This window comes from Bufo bufo, chromosome 4 (genome assembly GCF_905171765.1).
Source record: "Bufo bufo chromosome 4, aBufBuf1.1, whole genome shotgun sequence".
NCBI classification, from domain to species: Eukaryota; Metazoa; Chordata; class Amphibia; order Anura; family Bufonidae; genus Bufo; species Bufo bufo.
The window spans coordinates 316,502,606-316,528,859 of record NC_053392.1 but is presented as its reverse complement, the minus strand read 5'-3'; the positions used below and the strand labels follow the sequence as shown (position 1 = coordinate 316,528,859).

The following is a 26,254-nucleotide window of genomic DNA, read 5'->3' as shown; positions in this document are numbered from 1 at the left end:
TACTATATAAAGCATTTTTAATTGTACATGCCAGAAAAGTATGATATACTAGAAGTGTTACTACTGCCACCGATGTGTCCTCTGCCCATTTATTTCTTCTTTCCAGCTGTGCTTACTTTAGAGTATAAAACATGCAAACACTGTATTAATGACAATATTCCAAGAATTTCAACTAAAAACTCTTAAAAATTCTCCACATGCATCTTAATTAGAGAACAGCAAGTCAGGAGGATTAAGCAACTGTGGCAGGTGTAACTCTTGTCCTGTATTGAGTGACGTTTCAATGCATGCAGTATCAATACAGTATTTCAGCCACCTGCATACATATAACAAAGAACAACATGTGATATAGAAGGAAAAGTCTAAAAAAGAAAAACCCTTTTAGAAATGTAGATACCTCCCCCCAGTGAATGTAGATACCAAAACCTCAATATAGAAGGATTTGTATCCCTTCCAAACACATAAAAACAAATGAAAGAATTAAACTTGATCATAAGTAAACAAAGATAGGCATGTTACTCATGGCAAGGAAGCCAAAGATGAACCAAATAACAGAACGGCACTTCCATACAACTGCCTTTGAAAGATAATCTCCTTGGGGAAATACAATTTATTCATATTATCAGGGCCCTGCTGTGCAAATCTACAGTCTGGGAGCACACTACAGAGATCAAGAAAATATTTACTTTATTCAGTTGAGTACAAAAGCTTTTAATGAATGCATAATTAAGATAGAATAAAAGTGTACATAGCTTAGAAATGTGACTACCAAGCTTAGCCATCAATAACTGCGCCACAGCCATTTGTGGCTCCAGCTGTTTAGTCTCTGGATGAAACATAGTTATTATAAATAATTTATATATATATATATATATATATATATATATACCGTAAGTTCTGGTAATGGCAATACAATCAATAGCAAGAATTTTTTTAATGGGCACCATGCATAACATTAGGGGGACAAGCTGTAAAATTTAATCGGCATATGCTGTATTTGCCACATAGTTGATTAAAATTAAGCTTATTTACATAGTCTCACAGCCAAGACTTTGAAAAAATAATAAAGAGCCCAAACAAAGCCTTATTCATACAATTTAGCAAAATTCGACTCCCAACATGTTGAAGAACCCAGTTTCATTAAATAATCTAGCCGAAAATAGCCGGCTATTTTTGGCATCCCCATAAAATGAATGAACGGAAATCGGCGGCCCCATGGAAATTATGGAGGGCAGCCGAGCATGTGCGGTGTGCCCTCCTTCACTTTGCCTGCTGCATTTACGAGATAGACAATGGGGAATATTCTAGTGATGTGCCCCATTGTCTGAGATGGGAAAACCCTTTAAAGGGGTTGTACAAGAATGGCGAGGAGGATTTGGGCAAACCCCCTTCACTTGGCCCGACTTATAAAGGAAAGATGACTTACCTGCTTCCCGGTGCTGGCTCCCTGCTCCTTCTCCTCCAGGCCTGCGATGCTCCACTGGGCTCCATCGATGTCAACACCCGGTTTGACATCGCCGCAGGCAATCGCTGGCCGCAGCAGAGACTGCATCCCCTTTGCATCATGACAATTTATCATGATGTAAGAGGAGCCAGTGACCGCCATTGATTCATTAATTCAAACCCCTTTAAAGACTAAGGATCCTTTTACAGGAGCAGATTTCTGTCTGCAATAAGCGCCAGCTGACAATATTGCAAGTTGAGTGACTCTCATTTAAAGGCCTTTTACATGAGCTGATAATTGCCCGAACAAATTAACACATTAGTGATCATTCACTTCTTATATACAGCTATTCATTTCCATTACCACAGCCCCTGTTTCCTGCTGACAATTGATCATTTTGATGTGATTATATAACCACCCACCGAATGAGCATTTGCTCGTTTGTTGGCAGTTCAGTAGGCAGCTTTACACGGGGCAATGATCGGAATTGCCGTTCTCAATTGTAATAATTTAGCTATTTTTCTACCCATGAAAACGGTCTTTAAAGGATGTGACCCAGGAATGACGTGACTCTAGAGGACACGTCACTGCTGAGGCCAGTCACTGGCTGCAGCAGTGCCTATCCTTCAGGAGGTTTACAGGACAGACACAGGAAGACCGCTGAAGGAAGCAAGGAAGCTGGAGCAGAGTGTCGGAAGCATGAGAGTATGTTTTTTTTTTCAACAGATGGAGTGGTGATTAAAAGTGTCCAAAAAGATAGAAAACCCTTTTAAAGCTGCCCATAAACATCAGATCTTTTGTTGGTGGCTGCCAAACCCCCCTGATCAATGCTGTCATAAGACAAGAGGACTAGGGAAAACAGCACCAAATATGCTTGGCAGCTGCTCCTCACCTCCATTCTATTGAAACAACATGCGGAGGCCAACAATTTGGGGGTTTATAGCTCGCAATAATAACCTTTACTAAGGATACAGCACAGAAAAAAGGAAAACCTGAACAGAAGCTCTTGAGTTTATTTAGATTTCCAAGAAAGACGTAAATGGTGAATAAAACCAGGAATTTTGAGGATATATATTATATACTGTGAAAATATAAAATATAGCAGTCAAAAATAAGGATTTATAAGAAACATAAAAATATTATATACAGAAATCTGTATAAAATATATATTTATACTTATTACCATGTAGGTAATTAGGAAGGAAGACACACGTGACAATAGCACATAATAGAACAATATGGCACTGTGACAATACCGTTTATAGGGCTGATCAGTTGTATGACTGCAGATTTCACATCCTTTAGTAGTGTTCTATAATTTTTCCAAATAGGGTCCTAATAATAGAACATCTGTCAGCATGATCAACCCCGTTATTTAAGGCATAAAGCCTGGTAGAGCTGATCTTGGTGGCTAAAATTATTTCTCTCTGCAATCGATATTACCGAGGTAGCAATTCACCTCCACCTTCCATTGCCGCTTCCTTCCCAGTGAGATTGGCAGGGCCAGACATTCTCACTGGTATAAAGACTGGCCCTGAAATCTTGCACATGCATCAGCAGCCGTATTATTGCTGCATGTGCAGTGGAGATCTTAGAATGGGGACGACCCCATTAGACCTTCACAGCGCTGGCGCATGTGGGAGCTTTCAGGACCAGGCATTGGAGCAATGAGGATGCTGTCAATCTCACTAGGAGGCGGAGCTACAAGAGGGAAAGGTGGAGATGAAATGGTGCTCAAGGGGCTAGGCCAGCCTCTCAGTGCTCCGAGTACTTCATTTGTACTTAACTAAGAAAAAGGAATTTCTCTGCAATGGTAATACCGATTGAAGAAAGAAAGGGCTTGTTTTACTCTACCAGGCAGTATGCCTGGTTTAATAGGGTTGAGTGTGGTGACATATACTCTTTAAGAAGCACTAAAACTAATGCCACTTGCCAATTAATGCAGTCACGATTTGGACCTCAAGCCTCTGCCACATAAATGCACATCCACTCTGTACCATCAATGAACAATGTGCATGCCAGTGGCTTATCCATCAGTGGTGATGACCCTGCAGTTGTAACGTACGTAAGACCTGGTGCCCTATGGCACATGAAAGGAATTCTCGCTGCATGGCACGTGACATATGGCAGACCCTTTACAGAAGAATTCCTAAAATCTCAAATCAGAGACGGCAAGGATACTACAAGTTTTTCCAATCTAATGCTGTGATTAATTGCTACGACTGAACTGCAATCAGATTATTACGACTATTTTGTATACAACCCCATTATAATGTTAGTCCCAGTGTAACATTGGGAACCCATCCATTACTGGGATAATGACTGGCAAAGACTCTTCATAAAACCATTTAAATTCATTATGACATTAAGGGACTTTCATGGGAACACTGCAGTCATTTGCTACCCGAAAATGTTTTGCTTCTCAGGTTAGTTTTAAGAATCACAAAGGAATTTCACAGATACATTGTTCAGCGGCATCCGAAAGACTGCCAAACTACATGATATGTCTACTCCTAGAATCTCTCCTTCCTTCCCTCGCATTCCAGAACTAGGTTCTTCTTTCAGATCACGTAATCCCCATAAAAGTGTTAAACTAATGCCGCCTTAATGACAAATTAATGTCCATGAATAAAAAATACACCACTAATAGCACACAGTAATTTGCCATTACAATATCATCATTGGACATGCCCCTAGTTTAATAAGATGTATTTAATTCATAACCTAATGAGTGATACAGAAAAAGAAGGAGATGAACTCGGCAATTACATTTATGTGAGTCTGATACCTTATTTGTAAAACCTTGGAGTCATTTACATTCAAATTACAGCAAATGAATGAATTTCACAAAGTGTTATGATAAATCACCATTCCTGGCAAAAATCCGGCCGCTTTGCCATTTAAAACATTAAAGCATTCTGGGTTTTTTGTTAAAAAATTGCAATGCATGGTGGCCAATGTGCGACTAATATGTGTTTACTCCTAATCCTAATAATAATGAGAAGAATAAATACTGGACTCCTTCCTGGGGATGGCGTGGTCAGACACTGCCATCTAGTGCTCACACCGTGCCACTGACCAGGGACATCCCAACTATTTCCGCTTTCACTATCCCTTACTACACTGAAAAATGGGGTTTTAACATTTTACATGAAAAATCTATTCATTCTATTTCATTTGAAGGGTTTCCTGGGACTATTAGATATTTTATTGAGGTAATATAAAGTCACATCATGGCCCTGTATGTAAATTCCTTCAATCGTCTATCTTTCTAATATCTATCTCATACCTATCCATATCATATATCTATCTCATATCTATCTATCAGCATTTTTTCTATATTTCTGTGCATTATCTAGGTCAATTTCTTATTTGCAAATTCAGATGTCCACATGGGTGAATAAAAGCATTTTCTTCATTTTTTACTGATCTTGGAGTGCTGCCTTTTTGCTACTTTGTGTATTGGGCAATAGTCTAGTCCCTTCGGGCGTGCACCCTTTTTTGTTTAAGTTGGACATAGTGCTACCATATTTTTGCTATCTATCTATCTATCTATCTATCTATCTTATCTATCTCCTATCTATCTATCTATCTATCTATCTATCTATCTATCTATCTATCTATCTATTATCTATCTGTCTATCTCATATCTATCTATCTATCTATCTATCTATCTATCTATCTATCTATCTATCTATCTATCTCATATCTATCTATCTATCTATCTATCTATCTATTATCTATCTGTCTATCTCATATCTATCTATCTATCTATCTATCTATCTATCTATCTATCTATCTTATCTATCTCCTATCTATCTATCTATCTATCTATCTATTATCTATCTGTCTATCTCATATCTATCTATCTATCTATCTATCTATCTATCTATCTATCTATCTATCTCATATCTATCTAATATCTATCTATCTATCTCATATCTATCTCCTATCTATCTACCTATCTATCTATTATCTATCTATCTATCTATCTCATATCTATTTATTATCTGTCATATCTATCTCTCTCTCTATCTATCCATCTTATCTATCTCCTATCTATCTATTTCATATCTATCTATCTATATATCTAATATCTGTATATCTATCCCATATCTATCTATTATCTATCTATCTATCTATTCCTATCTATCTATCTATCTATCTATCTATCTATCTATCTATCTATCTATCTATCTATCTATCTATCTATTATCTATTTATTATCTATCTATCTCCTATCTATCTATCTATCTATCTATCTCATATCTATCTATCTATCTATCTATCTATCTATCTATCTATCTATTATCTATCTATCTATCTATCTATTATCTATCTATCTATCTATCTATCTATCTATCTATCTATCTATCTATTATCTATCTATCTATCTATCTAATCTATCTATCTAATATCTGTATATCTATCCCATATCTATCTATCTTTTATTATATAAAACTAAAAACCTGTATTGATTATAATTTATTTTAAAGACACAGAATTACAACCCTCATCATTTACACAGTAGTACACATTCTTTTCCAGTTCTTATACTGTCAATGATGCTGGAGCAGTACAATTAGATAAAACAAGCATTCAACATCATGATCAGCTGTCAAAACCTCTTATTAAAGGCTTAGTGATTGACAACTTTTATATAAATGCATTTAAAAAAACCTCTTTAAGGTAATGTGAAAAATTAAAACTCCATTATGGGAATGCCTTTTAAGCTAGTTCTGTCAGCCCTTCACCTTTTTTCCTATTAGGACGAGTCAAAGCAAATTGCCAAGAAGCAGACAATATTTCCCATCATCATTTCAAAATGTTTTTCTTCTGCTGAAACAAGGCTTTTCCTATAATTGGCATCAGAGAGATACCTTGGTTTTTGTTTTGCATGGCACCAGAATCTGGTATTATCTGCCATTCCTGACAGATCGAGGTGTGATACCAAACAGGCCAAGGCAAATCCTGGCATTAGTGTTCAATTTAACCTGCAATCAAATGTACTGACATTCAAAATCGTCTCAGCCATTTCCAGGTCATATTTTTCAACTGCTTAGCAATCCTATCATTATTTCCCTGTAATGAGGGGATAAAGGAGGGGGCGCAGCACTTTTCCTAGCATTAACCTGCAAGCTGCCACTATGTCAAGTAACACAGTAATCATGTCACTAAATAGGTGTGATGGCTGTAGTCCAACAAAACCAGCTAAATGTCAGCATATCAAACACCTAAAAACACAGCAATGCTCAGAATGTGGGTTAAAGGCTATTTTTCAGTTTTTCTAGACGCTCAAACTTTCCAATCCAGCTATTCTCCAAACAATAGATTAAAATATGTCTCCTAGCAAAGAAAAGAAGGGGTAATAAACAAAGTTTGGAGGTACAGTGCAAAATGGGTTTTCTGGGACATAAACACTGAAATGTTTTGACCTCTGGCATCACCAGTATAAAGCAGAATAAAGAAGACCCTTCATTGTCTACACAGGGCCATTAAAGGGGTTTTGTCACTTAAGCAAGTTGCATTTATCATGTAAATTAAGTTAATACAAGGCACTTACTAATGTATTGTTATTGCCCATATTGCTTCCTTTGCTGGCTGGATTCATTTTTCCATCGCATTATACACTGCTCGTTTCCATGGTTACCACCACCCTGCAATCCATCAGTGGTAGCAGTGGTTGCACACTATAGGAAAAAGTGCCGTCCTTTCTGCTGGCCGGGACTGTGGGAGCTCATATGGTGCTCTTTTCCATATTGTGCAAGCACGACCACCACTGATGGATTCCAGGGTGGTCATAACCATGGAAACGAGCAGTGTATAATGTGATGGAGAAATGAATCCAACCAGCAAAGAAAGCAATATGGACAATCACAATATATTAGTAAGTGCCTTGTATTAACTTTGTCTACATAATAAAATCCATTTGCTGAAGTGAGACAACCCCCTTTAACAACATAGCTCCTTCATTTTGATAAGTGGTGGTGGTCCTGGAGTTCGAAGTCCCACAGATCAAACTTTGGTAGTCTTTTCTAAGGATAGACCAACATTGTTTAACTCCTGGAAAAGTTATAATACCGTAGGTATTAATGACAGTTAAAATGCATCTCAAGATGGTCATAGACCTAAACCATTACTGAAAGCACTGAAGGTGCAGCGGCGCTTCTATAAGCACTCTGCATCTTTGGCTTGCAGTGGCCCTGTGCTGCTTCCCTTGCATGCACAGTGCAGAGTACAGATTATATATACATTCTATGGAACCGTTCTCCGCATGTTGGAAAAGCAGAGCAGAGACGATGCAAGCCGAAGGTGCAGAGAACTCTAAGAAGCGTTGCTGCACCTTCCGTGCTTTCAGTAACGGTTTAGGCCCCCTTTGTCTGAATCAATCGATTTTCACAAGATCAATAGTTCCCCAATACAGGTGTTGGAAAGAAGATCAGCACGTTGGATTTCCCACAAGAGAAAACCCGCTGTCAGACTTATTCCCACCCCTCACTGAAACCCACTCTTAGCTGAGTTGAGCCTGCATGTTTATGAGGGAGCCAGGAGAGATAACTATGAGGCACATAAGAGTTTTAACTAATGTGCAGGTGCTTAAAGGTGTTGTCCAGATTCAGATGCTCTGCCTTGCCCTGTGCTGTATCGAGTAGGGCAAGGTCTTTCTCTGGAGATCCGGTAACATATGGGGGTGGGGGGGGGGGGGGGGGGGGGGGGCTTTAGCACTGCCCTAGCCTTTAAAATGGCTAGGGCAGCTCTAAAGCCCGCCATCAGTGCCGGTGACATCACCGGAAGAACTGCTAGGTGGAAACTTCCACTTAGCAGTGTCATAAATATAAACAAACAGCCCTTGCCCTGTGCAATGCAGCACAGGGCATGTAGAGCATTGGAGCATGAAATTTAATCCAGCTCAGCATTGAAAAATATGACTAAATGGGATCCTCAGATGCCGTGGTCAAATGTGACCTGGGATGCCTCACCTTGGCTAAGATAGGGGAAGGCGTTCCATAGTAGTAATAGGCCTGAGCCTGTACAAGGCTTCCAGACCAATTACTAGTATATTCCAATGCTAGCATGCAGGTGGCAGCACTGCATTGGAAAATACTGAATTCTGTAATGGATAGAAATCCATTACAGAATACAAATTGCAATCTAATGATTGCATGTTATAGTCACCTAGGGTAAAGTAAAAAAGTAAATAAAAAAAAAGTTTAAAAAATAAAAAAAATCATCCCCTAATTAAACAATGAAAAATGCATATCATGGGAATCGCCACGTCCGAAAAATCCTGTAGTACTAAAAAATATTGATCCCATAGAGCAAACACCGTAACAGAAAAAAATTAAAATAATCACAGTTTTTTGTCGCTTCACCAGCCCAAAAAATTTTTATGAAAAGTTATCAAAACCTCATGCACACTCCAAATTGTTATCAATGAAAATTGCAAATAGCTTCACAAAAAAATTAGCCCTCACAACAAAAGTTATGGGGGTCAGAATATGGCGATGCAAAGAAAGAATTAATTTTTTTCCAAATTTTTCATTTTTTCAGTACTAAAACACAAGAAAAACTATATAAATGTGGTAATCATACTGACTCATACAGTTGAATGAAGGGCACAGGCCCGTTTTATCGTATGAGGAATACTGTAAAAACAAAACCCATAAAACTGTCTGAATTAAGTTTTTTTTCCCAATTCCAACCTATTTGGATTCTCCACCTCCACCATTCTCCCCCCCCCCCCCTTTATTGCTTCAAAGCCAATCCCTGGGGAGTGACGGTATCCAGGTACGAGCACCGTGACACACACAGACTGTTATGGCCGCATCATACCACTCGGCATTCCTATAGACCTAAGACACGATCAGCCCTGGGGGCAGCACGTTGCATATTGTTTTTATCAAAAACCACCTGAGCAAGCCGCTGGGTGCAGCGAGACACATGGGGAGTTTTTTTCATGCAATCCCTAACTCCCGCACCATTCTATACATGGAAGTGGTAAAATCTGTGGTCATACTGGATGTCATATTGAAAGCATTGTTCCTTGTACCATGTATTCATTGTGCCACTCTTGTCCACGGACTGTGTCTAGTATTGCAGCTCACCTGAATGTGCTTGAGCTGCAACACCAGACACAACCCATGGACAAGTTGTGCTGTTTTTGGACTCCAGAAAACTCTTATTTCTAATTTCAGACAACAGCACTATCATGTCCATGTGTGAGCAAAAGGGAAATGTGCTGTCACACAATCTATGCAGACATGAATGAGGGTGGTGGTTCAATAGATGTTAAGTTCATGGAGGAGGTACAACACAATCAAACTGGAGCCTGAAAGCCAGTTATTATATGGCAGCATAGTCTTATTGCAGTCACAGAGGGAGTGCAGTGAAATCAATCATTGCTAGCAGCAGGTTACAGTGACTAGATTGTGATGTAGTGGAGAATGCATATTTAAGTGGCAATGCAGTATATTAGGCTATGTAACAAGTTAGGCTTTGTTCACATTGCTGTTGAGGCATTCCGTTCTTCTTTTCTGTCACATAAACAGATAAATGAAATGCAAGCCAAAAACGAGTCTGTCAAATGGCTGACACCAACCATGCTTGATGGACCCCATTGTCAGGTTTCCGTCATGGTGTCTGACACTTTACCGGACATAATTTGTCTGGCATTTTTGACAGAATCTGTGATGGAGACCCTAACAGAGCCTAAAATGCACGGGTGAGCTGAGCATAAATATAATAGAAGTTTCTAATTAGGGAGTAAAAAGTACTGTATTTCAGCAGTTTTCACCATGAAAAACTATTGACAGGAATAGATAGGGGATGGGGAGAGCAGACAAAATATACATTTGTGAATCTTATTATCAGTACTGTTGTGAATATGAACTTTTATTTGCCACACACTGGTCCTGAAAGTGCCCAAAAAGCGGTGCTTCACTGAGACATGCTCTCTTCATGTAGCTTCCTCACAGCTCCTCACTTCTGCTCAGAAGTCAGCTCTAGCATCCAACCTGGAGACCAGTATTATTATCACGCAGAGCGGAGGGGTTCTACTGAAGCTCTACCTCCTGTGCACTTGTAGGAGTAGAGGAACCTGCAATAATAAAACTTCATATTCCCCCTGCTCCTGATAATAAATGTTCCACAAAAGCATTTCCAATGAGCTGTAAAATCATGACAATTACCACCAAAGTAACCAACAAGACTCAAAAGAATCACTGACACATTTGTTTTTTTTCAATGCAATCTCGCCCAGCCCCTACCTAGTGCTGTCAGCAGTTTATGATCAAAACTACTAACAAGAGTCAAGATTTCTGCAGTTTGGATCATGTTGGAATGTGTAATTTGACAGGGAAAGCAAAGCCGTTGTGCTATCACTTAGTCTACACTTTATAGTCTGGTTAGATAGTCATGTCCAAGAAGAGGCAGCTATACAATATATGTAACCTATTTAGTATATGATTAAATGATACGTCACAGAGAGGACTATGCATGAACAAAGTAAAGCAGGTTGTTGTGTGTTTAGATGGTGATGTCACACGAGGGTCAAAAGGATGATGCCACAGTGCACAGTCAATCTAAGATGGTGATGTCACATGAAGGTCAAGAGGATGATGTCACAGTGCACAGTCAATCTAAGTAGCCCGTAAGTGTACAGTTAGATGGTCATATCATAGAGCTCAGCTCAGTCACTAAGACTTGTGAGAGGACCCAACTTTTCACCTCACTGTACATCCATAGTGAAGAGAAGTTTATAAATGGAGAAAGGATTGAGCATACACCCTGCTGCTCCACTCAGCATCTACCCGAACCTATATCGAGAATGGAGCCCCAAAAGTGTTGGAGGGCGCACTGCGCATGTGCAGCCACCCTCCCTTAATTCTTTTATGGGGCCGCCAAAAATAGCCGAGCACTGGCTCGGCTATTTCCGTTGGGCCCATAGAAGTGAATGGGAGTGGTGGCCGGTCAAGCGTGGTGCGCTCCCATTCACTTCTATGGGGAACGCGCTTTGTGGTGGCCGGACTGGGTACTCCAGCCACCACCTTGCAGGGCTCCGTTCCCGATATAGGTGCAGGTCCCACCTATAAGACAATGGGGGCATATCCTAGCGATATGCCCCCATTGTCTGTGATGAGACAAACCCTTTTAAGTGTCTGAATAGGTAGAAATGTTACCCAGAAAGCACAGGACAATAATGCAGTATATAGTTTAGGCAGGAGTGTAGCTAAAGGCTCATGGGCCCTAGTGCAAGAGTTTAGTTTGGGTCCCCTTCCCTCAGTGCTTTGTGGCCAGGGGACACATTGCCTTTGTGCTGCCTGAAGCAAAAATTTAAACGGAGCCCCCTCATGCCAAATTCCTGACCTAACCCCTTCCCTCCAGCCAGAGGTGTAACTTGACCAGCATGCACTTTCTATAATACTGGTGTCTTCTTATGCAGCACAAGGGTCTTTGGGTCCTCTCAGGCTCCTGGGCCCGGTAGTGACTGCTACCTCTGCACTCTCTATAGCTACGCCCCTGAGTTTAAGTAAGAGTATTTCTGGATGATTATGGATTGTATGGTGATGGCATAGACTGGCCCAGCTATCTGGAGAACAGTGCAGCTTGTGTACTGGGTGGTGATAACATTTGATGTAAGAAAGATTGCAGAGTACAAAGATACAGCCCACTTTTGGATGGTGATGTCATACAACTGGTACAGCTCAGTCATGCTAATAACAGTTCTAATGCATATGTACATTGTAGAATTTTCTTTACAGTCTAGGATTTGTTCACATCTGCATTAGTGGCCTCTAGTGTTGAGCGAGTCTAAGTATCTGAAGTGGACTTCGATCCAAATTTCAGGAAAGATTCTATTTGCTGCGAAGCCAAATTTCCTCGTGCTTTGTGGTAACGAATACATTTTTTCCCAGAAATGGCGGTAAAACTCCCCCAAAACATACTGACCTCATCCATTTGAGTGCAAAGAGGCCGCAGCGGCCATCTTGATTGAAGATCCCGAGCCAAATATGACGTCATCACGCACCGCACAAGATTTTGCGCAGTGTCTTCGATCGAGATGGCCGAGAGCGGCCTCTTTTCACTCAAATGTATAAGGTGAGTATTATGTTTTTTTTTTAACGGATTAACCCCTGAAAGCCCTCACTATTATTCTCAGATGCCGCAATCAGCAATGAATTCGGCATATGAGGGGTTCAATGATGGGGAAGGGGGGTGGCGCAAATTGCTGTTCCCCGTCATTGCGCCCACTACTTACAAAGAAATGTACTTCTTGACGAATCAAATTTTTGCTCATCACTCCTTTGCAGATCCCATTAAATGCACCAGACAAAATAGCGCATAATGTTGTGCTATTTTGTCCAGTAAAATGCCAGGCTCCCCGACGGAAACCTTATAGACCCCCGTTATACTCAATGGGGTCCACCGAACCACATTTGAGTCCAGCATGCAACTGATCTAGCACTTCCATCATTTGCATTTTCTGCTACTATAACAGAGCAGAACAATAGAAATACAGGTGCAAATGTGACAAAACCTTACATACACTTCCCCTTAGCAAAATTCTAAAGTTAGCTTTGTGTGAAAAAAAAACAACTTAATTTCAGTGAAATATTGGAAAATCATCTGAAATTGCATAGTCACTAAATATCTTATCTAGATATACAAACATAATAGCCAAGATTTACTAATTCAAGTGTGCATAAAATTGTCTAAAACGTGACATATGGCATATCTAGGATTTCTACACTTTTTTTCTCACATGCGCGTCAAGGGGGTGGGACCTAGTGGAAATAGGTGGACCTTCACTGGAACGGTGGCAGGCCTACGACCCATTTTGCATCAAAATTGCACCACAATTCTGGTGTAAAAATATGTCAAAGTAAGGCTACTTTCACCATCATGGATCTGCACAAACGCATCCGTTCAGATTATACAACCGTCTGCATGCGTTCAGAACGGATCCGTTTGTATTATCTTTAACATAGCCAAAACGGATCCGTCTTGAACACCATTGAAAGTCAATGGAGGACGGATCCGTTTTCTATTGTGCCAGATTGTGTCAGTGAAAACGGATCCGTCCCCATTGACTTACATTGTGTGTCAGGGTGGATCCGTTTGGCTCAGTTGGGTCAGACGGACACCAAAACACTGCAAGCAGCGTTTTGGTATCCGCCTCCAAAGCGGAATGGAGGCAGAATGGATCCTTTTCCATTCAGAATGCATTAGGGCAAAACTGATCCGTTTTGGACCGCTTGTGAGAGCCCTGAACGGATCTCACAAACGGAAACCAAAACACCAGTGTGAAAGTAGCCTTAGCCAACCAATAGTTGGTATAGAGTCAGAAAAAAAGTGTCTATCCCTGCACCAGATTTATCCTCCAGCCTGAGACACTGTGATAAATATAGGGCATGTCGAGACGGCCTGTCTAAGCTTATGCCATCTTAAGGATTAGAATTTTGTTCAGGCGGAATTTTCTTTTAAATGCTTTAAAAACGACATAGTATAACCCAAAAGTGACTGGATCCTACAGTTTCACTATTGTGTGTGTTTCATTTTATTATTTATTTCTTCCGAAGATCTACTATTGCTTCTTCAATTGCCATGATATTTTATGACATCTGGCATTCAGTTGGTAAAAGGTTTACATGACATCCATGTGCTGGGTCAACACACAGGACACATCCATGTGCTACCTGCATAGAACTAATGGTGGGATAAAGATTATTATTGTGGTCACTGCAAGAGCTACTTCACTGTGTGACATGTATTGACATGGCTGCCTGTCTCTAGATGATGTATAACATATGGCGGACTGTCTTTTAATTATATACACTCACGGTGATCCACTTTCAAATACAGCGTAAACAAAATGGGAGTACTCAAAATATCAATACATAACCAAGAAACAAATGAGTAACATCATATCCCTTTAAAAATATTACTTTATTTAAATAATCATCAAATACATCAAATTCATACAGTAGGGAGTCAATAGTAAAGTGCCACCTAATTTCTACCGGTATACATAAACTGACAGTGGGCTCAATATATTTGAATCCTGCCAAATCTATATAATAAATGAACCAATGACCGCTGTCGCTAATCTGACGACGCAGGTTGTACATAAATTAAATAACAGGGTGCTGGATGCGTCCCCCTATTAGATATAAACACTGGGCCTATTAAAAAAAAGCACTGGACAGTCCTTTTCAATAGGCCCAGTGTTTATATCTAATAGGGGGACACATCCGGCACCCTTTTATTTAATTTATGTACACCTGCGCCATCAGATTAGCGACAGCGGTCATTGGTTCATTTATTATATAGATTTGGCAGGATTCAAATATATTGAGCCCACTGTCAGTTTATGTATACCGGTAGAAATTAGGTGGCACTTTACTATTGACTCTCTACTGTATGTATTTGATGTATTTGATGATTATTTAAATAAATTAATATTTTTAAAGGGATATGATGTTACTCATTTGTTTCTTGGTTATGTATGTCTTTTAATTATGTATAATGTGGCTGCCTAAGTGACTTATAACATGGATATCTATACCTGGGTGATGTTAAAAATGCCTGGTTAATTCTAGGTAATGTCTCTACATAATTTACAAAAATGGCTTCCTGTCTCTAGGTGATGTAAAACTGCTGCCTGTTTCTAGGTGATGTATCATGGCTGCTTGTCTCTAGGTGAAGTTGTCATATGTTAAGAGAGATCATAAAAAATGGTGAAAAGGAGAAACAGCATAAAACAACTAATCCTCTATTGTGAAATCCTCCACAGTTCCAGTGCTGTGGGTCCAGCAGGTCACTTCGATATTTGTTCACTTGCTACATGTGAATTCTGCAGCCAACCACTAGCCTCAGCAGTCTTCTGCTGTACACTGCTTGTTCTGCTTTCCAAGGATAGCCAAGCTGAGGCACAGAATACAGCTGTGCACTTCTGTCCCCTTGTTTCAAAACCTCTGACATGTGACTTTAACATGTTAGAGATTTTATGAAATGATACACTTGAAATGAATGCCAAGGGTCACATGACATGTAGGTGCTGGTCACATAACTAACTGTTTAGTCCTTTTAAGTTAGCCCATGGATGTATTGCATAGGATTAATCTGGTCTATGCAATTTCTTTTTAAAATAAGGGCCTACTGTATTGGTGTAAAAAAAAGTATGTGAGCAGAATTTTAAATATGTGTACTGGTATGTTGGAAAATTGTATGGTTTCCCATTCTATGCATCAAATTAAAATATGCGGTAACCCTCTAAGTGAGCTCACAAAGCTTACCTGGATCAGATACTGGGAACAGAGGTTCAACAGCTCAAGTAACTGTAGGTGACTTCCAGCTGCCAAAACATCCTGGATCGCTCCTGGCTCCAATAATATCTATTAATACAAAGGAAACCAGAATTCAGAATTTCGTTAATAAATGCAGTATTATAAATATAACCTTTGTGCAGGGGCAAAACTACCATAGCGGCAGACCAGGTGACTGCTATGGGGCCCAGGGCAAGAGGGGGCCCAATCTTAGATGGGATTATCTCCTCTTCTACTGGAGGTGAAAACTTGGTCAGGACTCTGCCTTCTAAAGGACCAACTTTTAGCAAATAATGCGGTGGAAAAATGGCCCAAGGGTCATTGAAAAGGGTTTAGACAGAAACCTTTCTGTCCTGTGTGGGGGTCCTGGTTTGAACCTTGCTATGGGGCCCTTACTTCTCTATGTAGTAGGAAATAGTCTACTGGCCAAAGAGAAACTTAAGACATGATAAATCCATTGTTTTGTAAATATATCATATGGTTGTGTTCTGCCAAGGAATTTCTGCCCTCTTTAAGACGGGTTTCATGCATTTCTTCACTTGCATTATGTTCTTTTGGGTTTTTGAATTTTTTGCAAATCACGGCATGCTCTGGGTATGACCATTTTCTGGTATTTTGATGTGATAAACATCGATTGCTTGTTTTGCCCCTGCTTGAAATAACTTGTGTCAATGTGTGTTGTGGTTTTGTTAGACATTTTAACATCAAAGGGGCATAAAAAACACACACGTACTAAAACACACAATTTGTAAAAAGCGGCACAAAACCACAACTAAAGCACCACAAAAAAAAACACAAATAGTGTGTGAATAAAACCAATTTTTTCTATGCAGTCGGTTAAGGAAGCACATACACTGATATCCTGCAGTCAAGTGAATTACATTAAGATAATGGACTGTAACCATGTCATATATTTGGAACATTAACCCCTTTAAATATGCCTTTTTACAGTGGTCACTAAGGGGACTTAGGCTGGGCTGCCGGTCTCCTGTGCAGTGGAGAGTGGGGGCTCAGCTCTCACATGAGAGACAGGCTCCTGCTCTAACAGCCGGACCAGAATGGCATTTAATGCCATGGTCAATAGCAGCTGCAGCATCTAAGTGGTTACAGTGGGAGCAGGCCTCCCTCTGTCTCCCATCAGCACCCTACAAATGAGTTTGAAGGTGCCGATTTCATGGCATGGCAGCCTGAGGCGTAGTGAAGGCTCCAGCCCTGTCTTCAGTGTATTCCTAGCAGAGAGGTGCAGTCTGCTGTGGATATGAGTAAATAACTGACAGAATAATACGCTGCACTGTATAAGCCGAACAGGGTATTCTAGAAGCGCTCAAAAGACTCTTTGACTAGTAAATATTAAAAAAGTTTTATTTAAAAAAAAATTCCATGTTAAAATATACACCTTTTGATCGCTTTTTATTTAGTCTTTTGGTGGTGAATAAGCAAAAATTGTGGCATTTTCTTTACAGCATTCACCATATGGGATAAATTACATGATAATTGTGTAGTAGGGGTCATTATGGATGCAGCGATACCAAATATGGGGAGGGGATTTTATTTTAGCAACTTTTTTCCATATAAAAGGTGTCTTTTTTTAACGTGGATTTTTTTTTCCACATCACAGTTATGGATTCCGTTTTTGTTTTCCGTTATAACATGGTTATAATGGAAAATAACGGAATCCATAAGACTGAAGTCAAAACGGAAGCCTTTAACCACTTAAGGACCACAGGTTTATACCCCCCTAAAGACCAGGCCCTTTTTTACAAATCGGCACTCCACAACTTTAGCGGTTTATTGCTCGGTCATGCAACTTACCACCCAAATGAATTTTACCTCCTTTTCTTCTCACTAATAGAGCTTTCATTTGGTGGTATTTCATTGCTGCTGACATTTTTACTTTTTTTGTTATTAATCGAAATTTAACGATTTTTTTGCAAAAAAATGAAATTTTTCACTTTCAGTTGTAAAATTTTGCAAAAAAAAACGACATCCATATATAAATTTTGCTCTAAATTTATTGTTCTACATGTCTTTGATAAAAAAAAAATGTTTGGGTAAAAAAAAAATAGTTTGGGTAAAAGTTATAGCGTTTACAAACTATGGTACAAAAATGTGAATTTCCGCTTTTTGAAGGAGCTCTGACTTTCTGAGCACCTGTCATGTTTCCTGAGGTTCTACAATGGCCAGACAGTACAAACACCCCACAAATGACCCCATTTCGGAAAGTAGACACCCTAAGGTATTCGCTGATGGGCATAGTGAGTTCATAGAACTTTTTATTTTTTGTCACAAGTTAGCGGAAAATGATGATTTTTTTTATTATTTTTTTTTCTTACAAAGTCTCATATTCCACTAACTTGTGACAAAAAAGAAAAACTTCCATGAACTCACTATGCCCATCAGCGAATACCTTGGGATGTCTTCTTTCCAAAATGGGGTCACTTGTGGGGTAGTTATACTGCCCTGGCATTCTAGGGGCCCAAATGTGTGGTAAGGAGTTTGAAATCAAATTCTGTAAAAAATGGCCAGTGAAATCCGAAAGGTGCTCTTTGGAATATGGGCCCCTTTTCCCACCTAGGCTGCAAAAAAGTGTCACACATATGGTATCTCCGTATTCAGGAGAAGTTGGGGAATGTGTTTTGGGGTGTCATTTTACATATACCCATGCTGGGTGAGAGAAATATCTTGGCAAAAGACAACTTTGTATAAAAAAATTGTAAAAGTTGTCTTTTGCCAAGATATTTCTCTCACCCAGCATGGGTATATGTAAAATGACACCCCAAAACACATTCCCCAACTTCTCCTGAATACGGAGATACCACATGTGTGACACTTTTTTGCAGCCTGGGTGGGCAAAGGTGCCCATATTCCAAAGGGCACCTTTCGGATTTCACTGGTCATTTTTTACAGAATTTGATTTCAAACTCCTTACCACACATTTGGGCCCCTAGAATGCCAGGGCAGTCTAACTACCCCACAAGTGACCCCATTTTGGAAAGAAGACACCCCAAGGTATTCGCTGATGGGCATAGTGAGTTCATGGAAGTTTTTTTTTTTTGTCACAAGTTAGTGGAATATGAGACTTTGTAAGAAAAAAAAATCAAAAAAAAAAATCATCATTTTCCACTAACTTGTGACAAAAAATAAAAAATTCTAGGAACTCGCCATGCCCCTCACGGAATACCTTGGGGTGTCTTCTTTCCAAAATGGGGTCACTTGTGGGGTAGTTATACTGCCCTGGCATTTTCCAGGGGCCCTAATGTGTGGTAAGTAGGTAAATGACCTGTGAAATCCTAAAGGTGCTTTTTGGAATGTGGGCCCCTTTGCCCACCTAGGCTGCAAAAAAGTGTCACACATGTGGTATCGCCGTATTCAGGAGAAGTTGGGCAATGTGTTTTGGGGTGTCATTTTACATATACCCATGCTGGGTGAGAGAAATATCTTGGCAAAAGACAACTTTTCCCATTTTTTTTATACAAAGTTGGCATTTGACCAAGATATTTCTCTCACCCAGCATGGGTATATGTAAAATGACACCCCAAAACACATTCCCCAACTTCTCCTGAGTACGGCGCTACCAGATGTGTGACACTTTTTTGCAGCCTAGATGCGCAAAGGTGCCCAAAATCCTTTTAGGAGGGCATTTTTAGACATTTGGATACCAGACTTCTTCTCACGCTTTGGGGCCCCTAGAATGCCAGGGCAGTATAAATACCCCACATGTGACCCCATTTTGGAAAGAAGACACCCCAAGGTATTCAATGAGGGGCATGGCGAGTTCATAGAATTTTTTTTTTTTTGGCACAAGTTAGCGGAAATTGATATTTTATATTTTATATTTTTTTCTCACAAAGTCTCCCTTTCCGCTAACTTGGGACAAAAATTTCAATCTTTCATGGACTCAATATGCCCCTCACGGAATACCTTGGGGTGTCTTCTTTCCGAAATGGGGTCACATGTGGGGTATTTATACTGCCCTGGCATTCTAGGGGCCCTAAAGCGTGAAAAGAAGTCTGGAATATAAATGTCTAAAAAATTTTACGCATTTGGATTCCGTGAGGGGTATGGTGAGTTCATGTAAGATTTTATTTTTTGACACAAGTTAGTGGAATATGAGACTTTGTAAGAAAAAAAAAAAAAAATTCCGCTAACTTGGGCCAAAAAAATGTCTGAATGGAGCCTTACAGGGGGGTGATCAATGACAGGGGGGTGATCAATGACAGGGGGGTGATCAGAGAGTCTATATGGGACGATCACCCCCCTGTCTTGATCACCCCCCTGTAAGGCTCCATTCAGATGTCCGTATGTGTTTTGCGGATCCGATCCATGTATCCGTGGATCCGTAAAAATCATACGGACATCTGAATGCAGCCTGACGGGGGGGTGATCAATGACAGGGGGGGTGATCAGGGAGTCTATATGGGGTGATCACCCCCCCTGGAAGGCTCCAGGGAGACGCCTGTATGTGTTTTGCGGATCCGATCCATCTATCAGTGGATCCGTAAAAATCATGCGGTTATCTGAATGGAGCTTTACAGGGGGGTGATCAATGACAGGGGGGTAATCAATGACAGGGGGGTGATCAGGGAGTCTATATGGGGTGATCACCACAGTCATTGATCACGCCCCTGTAAGGCTCCATTCAGACGTCCGTATGCGTTTTGCGGATCCGATCCATCTATCAGTGGATCCGTAAAAATCATGCGGACATCTGAATGGAGCTTTACAGGGGGGTGATCAATGACAGGTGTGTAATCAATGACAGGGGGGTGATCAGGGAGTCTATATGGGGTGATCACCACAGTCATTGATCACGCCCCTGTAAGGCTCCATTCAGACGTCCGTATGCGTTTTGCGGATCCGATCCATCTATCAGTGGATCCGTAAAAATCATGCGGACATCTGAATGGAGCTTTACAGGGGGTTGATCAATGACAGGGGTGTAATCAATGACAGGGGGGTGATCAGGGAGTCTATATGGGGTGATCACCACAGTTATTGATCACGCCCCTGTAAGGCTCCATTCAGACGTCCGTATGCGTTTTGCAGATCCGATCCATCTATCAGTGGATCCGTAAAAATCATGCGGACGTCTGAATGGAGCTTTACAGGGGGTTGATCAATGACAGGGGGGTAATCAATGACAGGGGGGTGATCAGGGAGTCTATATGGGGTGATCACCACAGTCATTGATCACGCCCCTGTAAGGCTCCATTCAGACGTCCGTATGCGTTTTGCGGATCCGATCCATCTATCAGTGGATCCGTAAAAATCATGTGGACATCTGAATGGAGCTTTACAGGGGGGTGATCAATGACAGGGGTGTAATCAATGACAGGGGGGTGATCAGGGAGTCTATATGGGGTGATCACCACAGTCATTGATCACGCCCCTGTAAGGCTCCATTCAGACATCCGTATGCGTTTTGCGGATCCGATCCATCTATTAGTGGATCCGTAAAAATCATGCGGACATCTGAATGGAGCTTTACAGGGGGTTGATCAATGACAGGGGTGTAATCAATGACAGGGGGGTGATCAGGGAGTCTATATGGGGTGATCACCACAGTCATTGATCACGCCCCTGTAAGGCTCCATTCAGACGTCCGTATGCGTTTTGCGGATCCGATCCATCTATCAGTGGATCCGTAAAAATCATGCGGACATCTGAATGGAGCTTTACAGGGGGTTGATCAATGACAGGGGGGTAATCAATGACAGTGGGGTGATCAGGGAGTCTATATGGGGTGATCACCACAGTCATTGATCACGCCCCTGTAAGGCTCCATTCAGACGTCCGTATGCGTTTTGCGGATCCGATCCATCTATCAGTGGATCCGTAAAAATCATGCGGACATCTGAATGGAGCTTTACAGGGGGTTGATCAATGACAGGGGGGTAATCAATGACAGGGGGGTGATCAGGGAGTCTATATGGGGTGATCAGGGGCTAATAAGGGGTTAATAAGTGACGGGGGGGGGGGTGTAGTGTAGTGTAGTGGTGCTTGGTGCTACTTTACTGAGCTACCTGTGTCCTCTGGTGGTCGATCCAAACAAAGGGGACCACCAGAGGACCAGGTAGCAGGTATATTAGACGCTGTTATCAAAACAGCGTCTAATATACCTGTTAGGGGTTAAAAAAATCACATCTCCAGCCTGCCAGCGAACGATCGCCGCTGGCAGGCTGGAGATCAACTCTCTTACCTTCCGTTCCTGTGAGCGCGCGCGCCTGTGTGCGCGCGTTCACAGGAAATCTCGGCTCACGCGAGATGACGCCAATCGGCGTTAGCGTAGCCTGGGGGAGCCGCCGCAATGACGCCTTTCGGCGTTAGAGCGGCGGCAAGTGGTTAAGAAGCATTCCGTTTTGATCCGTCATAATAGAAGTCTATGGGAATCATAACGGATCCGTCTGGTTCCCGTTATGCAAGACGGAAAACAAAGTCCTGAGTTCAGCATACAAAAGTTAACATATAGCCCTAAAGTTAAAATATTAGGATTACCTAACATGTATTTTTCCTTTAATAATGCAAGATATTAATAGGTTCTCTTGAAGTAATTGACCCCCCCCCCCCCCCAGTTACAATAATTAGAGATATGTAAGCTAATCGAGCTTAAGACTTCAATGATAAGTCTCATTCACACTTCAGTATTTGATCAGTATTTTTCATCTAAATTTTAAACCAAGATCACGAAAGGATGTAAGAAAAAGGTTTCTCTGTGTTTGGGATGCGCTCCTGGTTTTTATTTACAATAATAAAATGGATACAAATACTCATCCAGTGCTGAAGTGTGAATGAGGCCTTAGTGTATGTGGATAGTTGGACTGAACAGCAAAACAGTAAAAATATATTTATTAGCCACTAGATGGCCCCAAAGATTAAATAATAAGATATCACTGCTGGGAAATGCATAGAAAAAGAGTTCACTGGCCTTCATATGTGTATGGCTCGTCAGCAACATTTATATAAACACTTCATTCAAAATGAAGACGAACTTGAGTTATAAAATATTGCCTGTTTTTTTTGTTTTTTTTTTACAAATTACAGCACCATAGATGATGGTGAATTTTAATCAGTTCAGACCCAAGGGATTTGGGGTCTTCTGGATCTGAAACAGTTTAGTCTTTTTAGCATGTAGTTTAACAGCTATAACTTGTTTATCTCTTGGGTTATACAGTGGAGAAAATAAGTATTTGATAAACTGGCGATTTTGCACGTTTTCTCACCTACAAAGAATGGAGAAGTCTGTAATTTTTATCGTAGGTACACTACAACTGAGAGACAGAATAAAAAAAAATACAGAAAATCACATTGTATTATTTTTAAATAATTCATTAGCATTTTATTGCATTAAAAAAGTATTTGATACAATAGAAAAACAGAACGTAATATTTGGTACAGAAAACTTTGTTTGCAGTTAGAGGTCAGACATTTCCTGTAGTTCTTGACCAAGTTTGCATATACTGCAACAGAGATTTTTGCCCACTCCTTCATACAAATCTTCTCCAGATCTTTCAGGTTTTGGGGCTGTCGCAGGTCTACATTGACCTTCAGCTCCCTACAAAGATTTTCAATTGGGTTCAGGTTTGGAGACTCCAGGACCTTAAAAAGCTTCTTACGGAGCCACTCTTAGGTTGCTCTGACTGTGTGTTTCGGGTCATTGTCATGCTGGAACACCCAGCCATGACCCATCTTTAATGCTCTTACTGAGGGAAGGAGGTTATTGGCCAAAATTTCGTGATACATGGCCCCATCCATCCTAACTTCAATATGGTGCAGTCGTCCTGTCGCCTTTGCAGAAAAGTACCCCCATGCTTCACGGTTGGGACGCTGTTCTTGGGGTTGTACTCATCCTTCTTCCTCCAAACACGGTGAGTGGAGTGGATACTAAAAAGTTCTATTCTGGTCTCATCTGAGCAAATGACCTTCTCCCATGCCTCCTCTGGATCATCCAGATGGTCACTGGTGAACTTCAAACAGGCCTGCACATGTGCTGGCATGAGCAGGGTGACCTTGCATGCCCTGCAGGATTTTAATCCATGACGGCGTAGTGTGTTACTAACTGTAATCTTTGAGACTCTGGTCCCAGCTCTCTTCAGGTCATTGACCAGGTCCTCCTGTGTAGTTCTGGGCCTATTCCTGACCTTTCTCAGAATCATCCTTACCCCACGAGGCGAGATCTTGCATGGAGCCCCAGACCGAGGAAAATTGACAGTCATCTTGTGTTTCTTCCATTTTCTAATAATTGCGCCAACAGTTGTCTTCTCACCAAGCTGCTTGCCTATTGTCCTGTGGCACAGCCCAGCCTTGTGCATGTCTACAATTTTTTCCCTGGTGTTCTTAGACAGCTCTTTGGTCTTAGCCATGGTGGAGAGGTTGGAGTGTGATTGATTGAGTGTGTGGACAGGAGTCTTTTATACAGGTAACAAGTGGTGCAATTAATACAGGTAAGGAGTGCATAGTAGGAGGGCTTCTTAAAAAAACTAACAGGTCTGTGACAGCCAGAATTCTTGCTGGTTGGTGGGTGATCAAATACTTATTTCATGCAATAAAATGCAAATTAATTTCTTAAAAATCATACAACATGATTTTCTGGATTTTTTTTAGATTCTGTCTCTTACAGTTGAAGTGCACCTACGATAAAAATTACAGACTTCTCCATTCTTTGTACATGGGAAAAATCACCAGTGTATCAAATACTTATTTTCCATATTGTAGATGTGATTTTTCTCAGTATTTTTTCTATGTCTAATGTAAGTTTCTTATCTTATAATTTTATAGTTTGATAAAAAATGAAAACTGAAAAAAACTTTGCTTGTCTTTACATTCTAGTTAACGTAGTGGAGAATAAAGCCTCATTCACACGTCAGTGTTTTGGTCAGTGATTTCATCAGTGATTGTGAGCCAAAACCAGGATTGGAGCCTCTACAGACATAAGATAGGGAAAGATCCGCACATGTTCTGTTTTTAGAGCCATACCTAGTTTTGGCTCACAATCACTGATGGAAATCACTGACTGTGTGAATGAGGCATAAGAGGCCTCATACAACCTCCATAAACACTGTTCTGCTGTGCACAGGTAACCATAAAGTAGTCTGCATAGCCTACAGGGAGAATGACACCCGATGTATCTGACAGGTGCAGAACAGATGCAGTATTGGTGAAGTGTATAGGGACAAGCCACCCCATTGAAGTTAATGGGACAGCTTGTAAATACACCTGCTCACCACTGCGATGTCGATGGCAAGCAGGTAAACAATGAAGCGAGGGCTGCGCTTGTACGGAGTGTGGCCTTCTCTTCAACCAGCTGATCGGTGGAGGTGCAGGGTGTCGGACCCCTGCGGCCAGTGAATTGTCTGAATGTGTGTTTAGCACTGCTGGGGGTAATCACAGACAAGCGCAGCTGCCTGTCCACAGCCAACGTGGACAAGCTCACGTTCATTAAAATGAACCAGGCATGGATCCCAGAGGACCTAGTATACCGGCCGCACCCAACCATTGTTAGGCCTCTTTCACACGGGCGTCGCGTGTGAGGGCCGCATAGAATGCGGGTGCGTTGCGGGAAAATGCGTGATTTTTCAGCGCGAGTGCAAAGCGTTTTAATGCGTTTTGCACGCGCGTGAGAAAAATCAGCATGTTTGGTACCCAGACTTCTTCACAGAAGTTCAGGTTTGGGATCGGTGTTGTGTAAATTTTATTATTTTCCCTTATAACATGGTTATAAGGGAAAATAATAGCATTCTTAATACAGAATTAGGGATGGAGGGGTCAAAAAAAATTATTTAACTCACCTCATCCACTTGTTCGCGAAGCTCGGCTCATCTTCATTCTTCTTCTTTGAGGACCTGGGAGGAAAAGGACCTTTGGTGACATCACTGCGCTCATCAGATGGTCCATCACCATGGTGAGGGGCTATGTGATGGCCATGTGATGGGTCCGCGCTCATCACGTGGTCCATCACCATGGTGATGAATCATGTGATGAGCCCAGTGACGTCACCAAAGGTTCTTTTCTCCCAGGTCCTCAAAGAAGAAGAAAGAAGACAAGCCGGGCTGCGCGAATAAGTGGATGAGGTGAGTTCAATTTATTTATTATTTTTTTTAACCCCTCCATCCCTATTTTACTAAGCATTCTGTATTAAGAATGCTATTATTTTCCCTTATAACCATGTTATAAGGGAAAATAATAAAGATCGGGTCCCTATCCCGATCGTCACCTAGCAACCATGCGTGAAAATCGAACCGCATCCGCACTTGCTTGCGGATGCTTGCAATTTTCACGCAGCCCCATTCACTTCTATGGGGCCTTCGTTGCGTGAAAAACGCACAATATAGAGCATGCTGAGATTTTCACACAACGCACAAGTGATGAGTGAAAATCACCGCTCATGTGCACAGCCCCATAGAAATGAATGGGTCCAGATTCAGTGCGGGTGCAATGCGTTCACCTCACGCATTGCACCCGCGCAGAAAACTCGCCCGTGTGAAAGGGG

General features: G+C 41.1%; 1 protein-coding gene across 1 annotated transcript in view; it reads right to left on the bottom strand.

Moving 5' to 3' along the window:
* The window catches only part of KLHL32 (kelch like family member 32), a 316,085-nt gene that overhangs the window by 155,468 nt on the left and 134,363 nt on the right, over positions 1-26,254 (bottom strand). Inside the window, exon 5 of the mRNA XM_040428786.1 lies at positions 15,739-15,837. Coding sequence (XP_040284720.1) covers positions 15,739-15,837 — 99 coding nt within the window. The remainder of the gene's footprint in view (positions 1-15,738; positions 15,838-26,254) is intronic.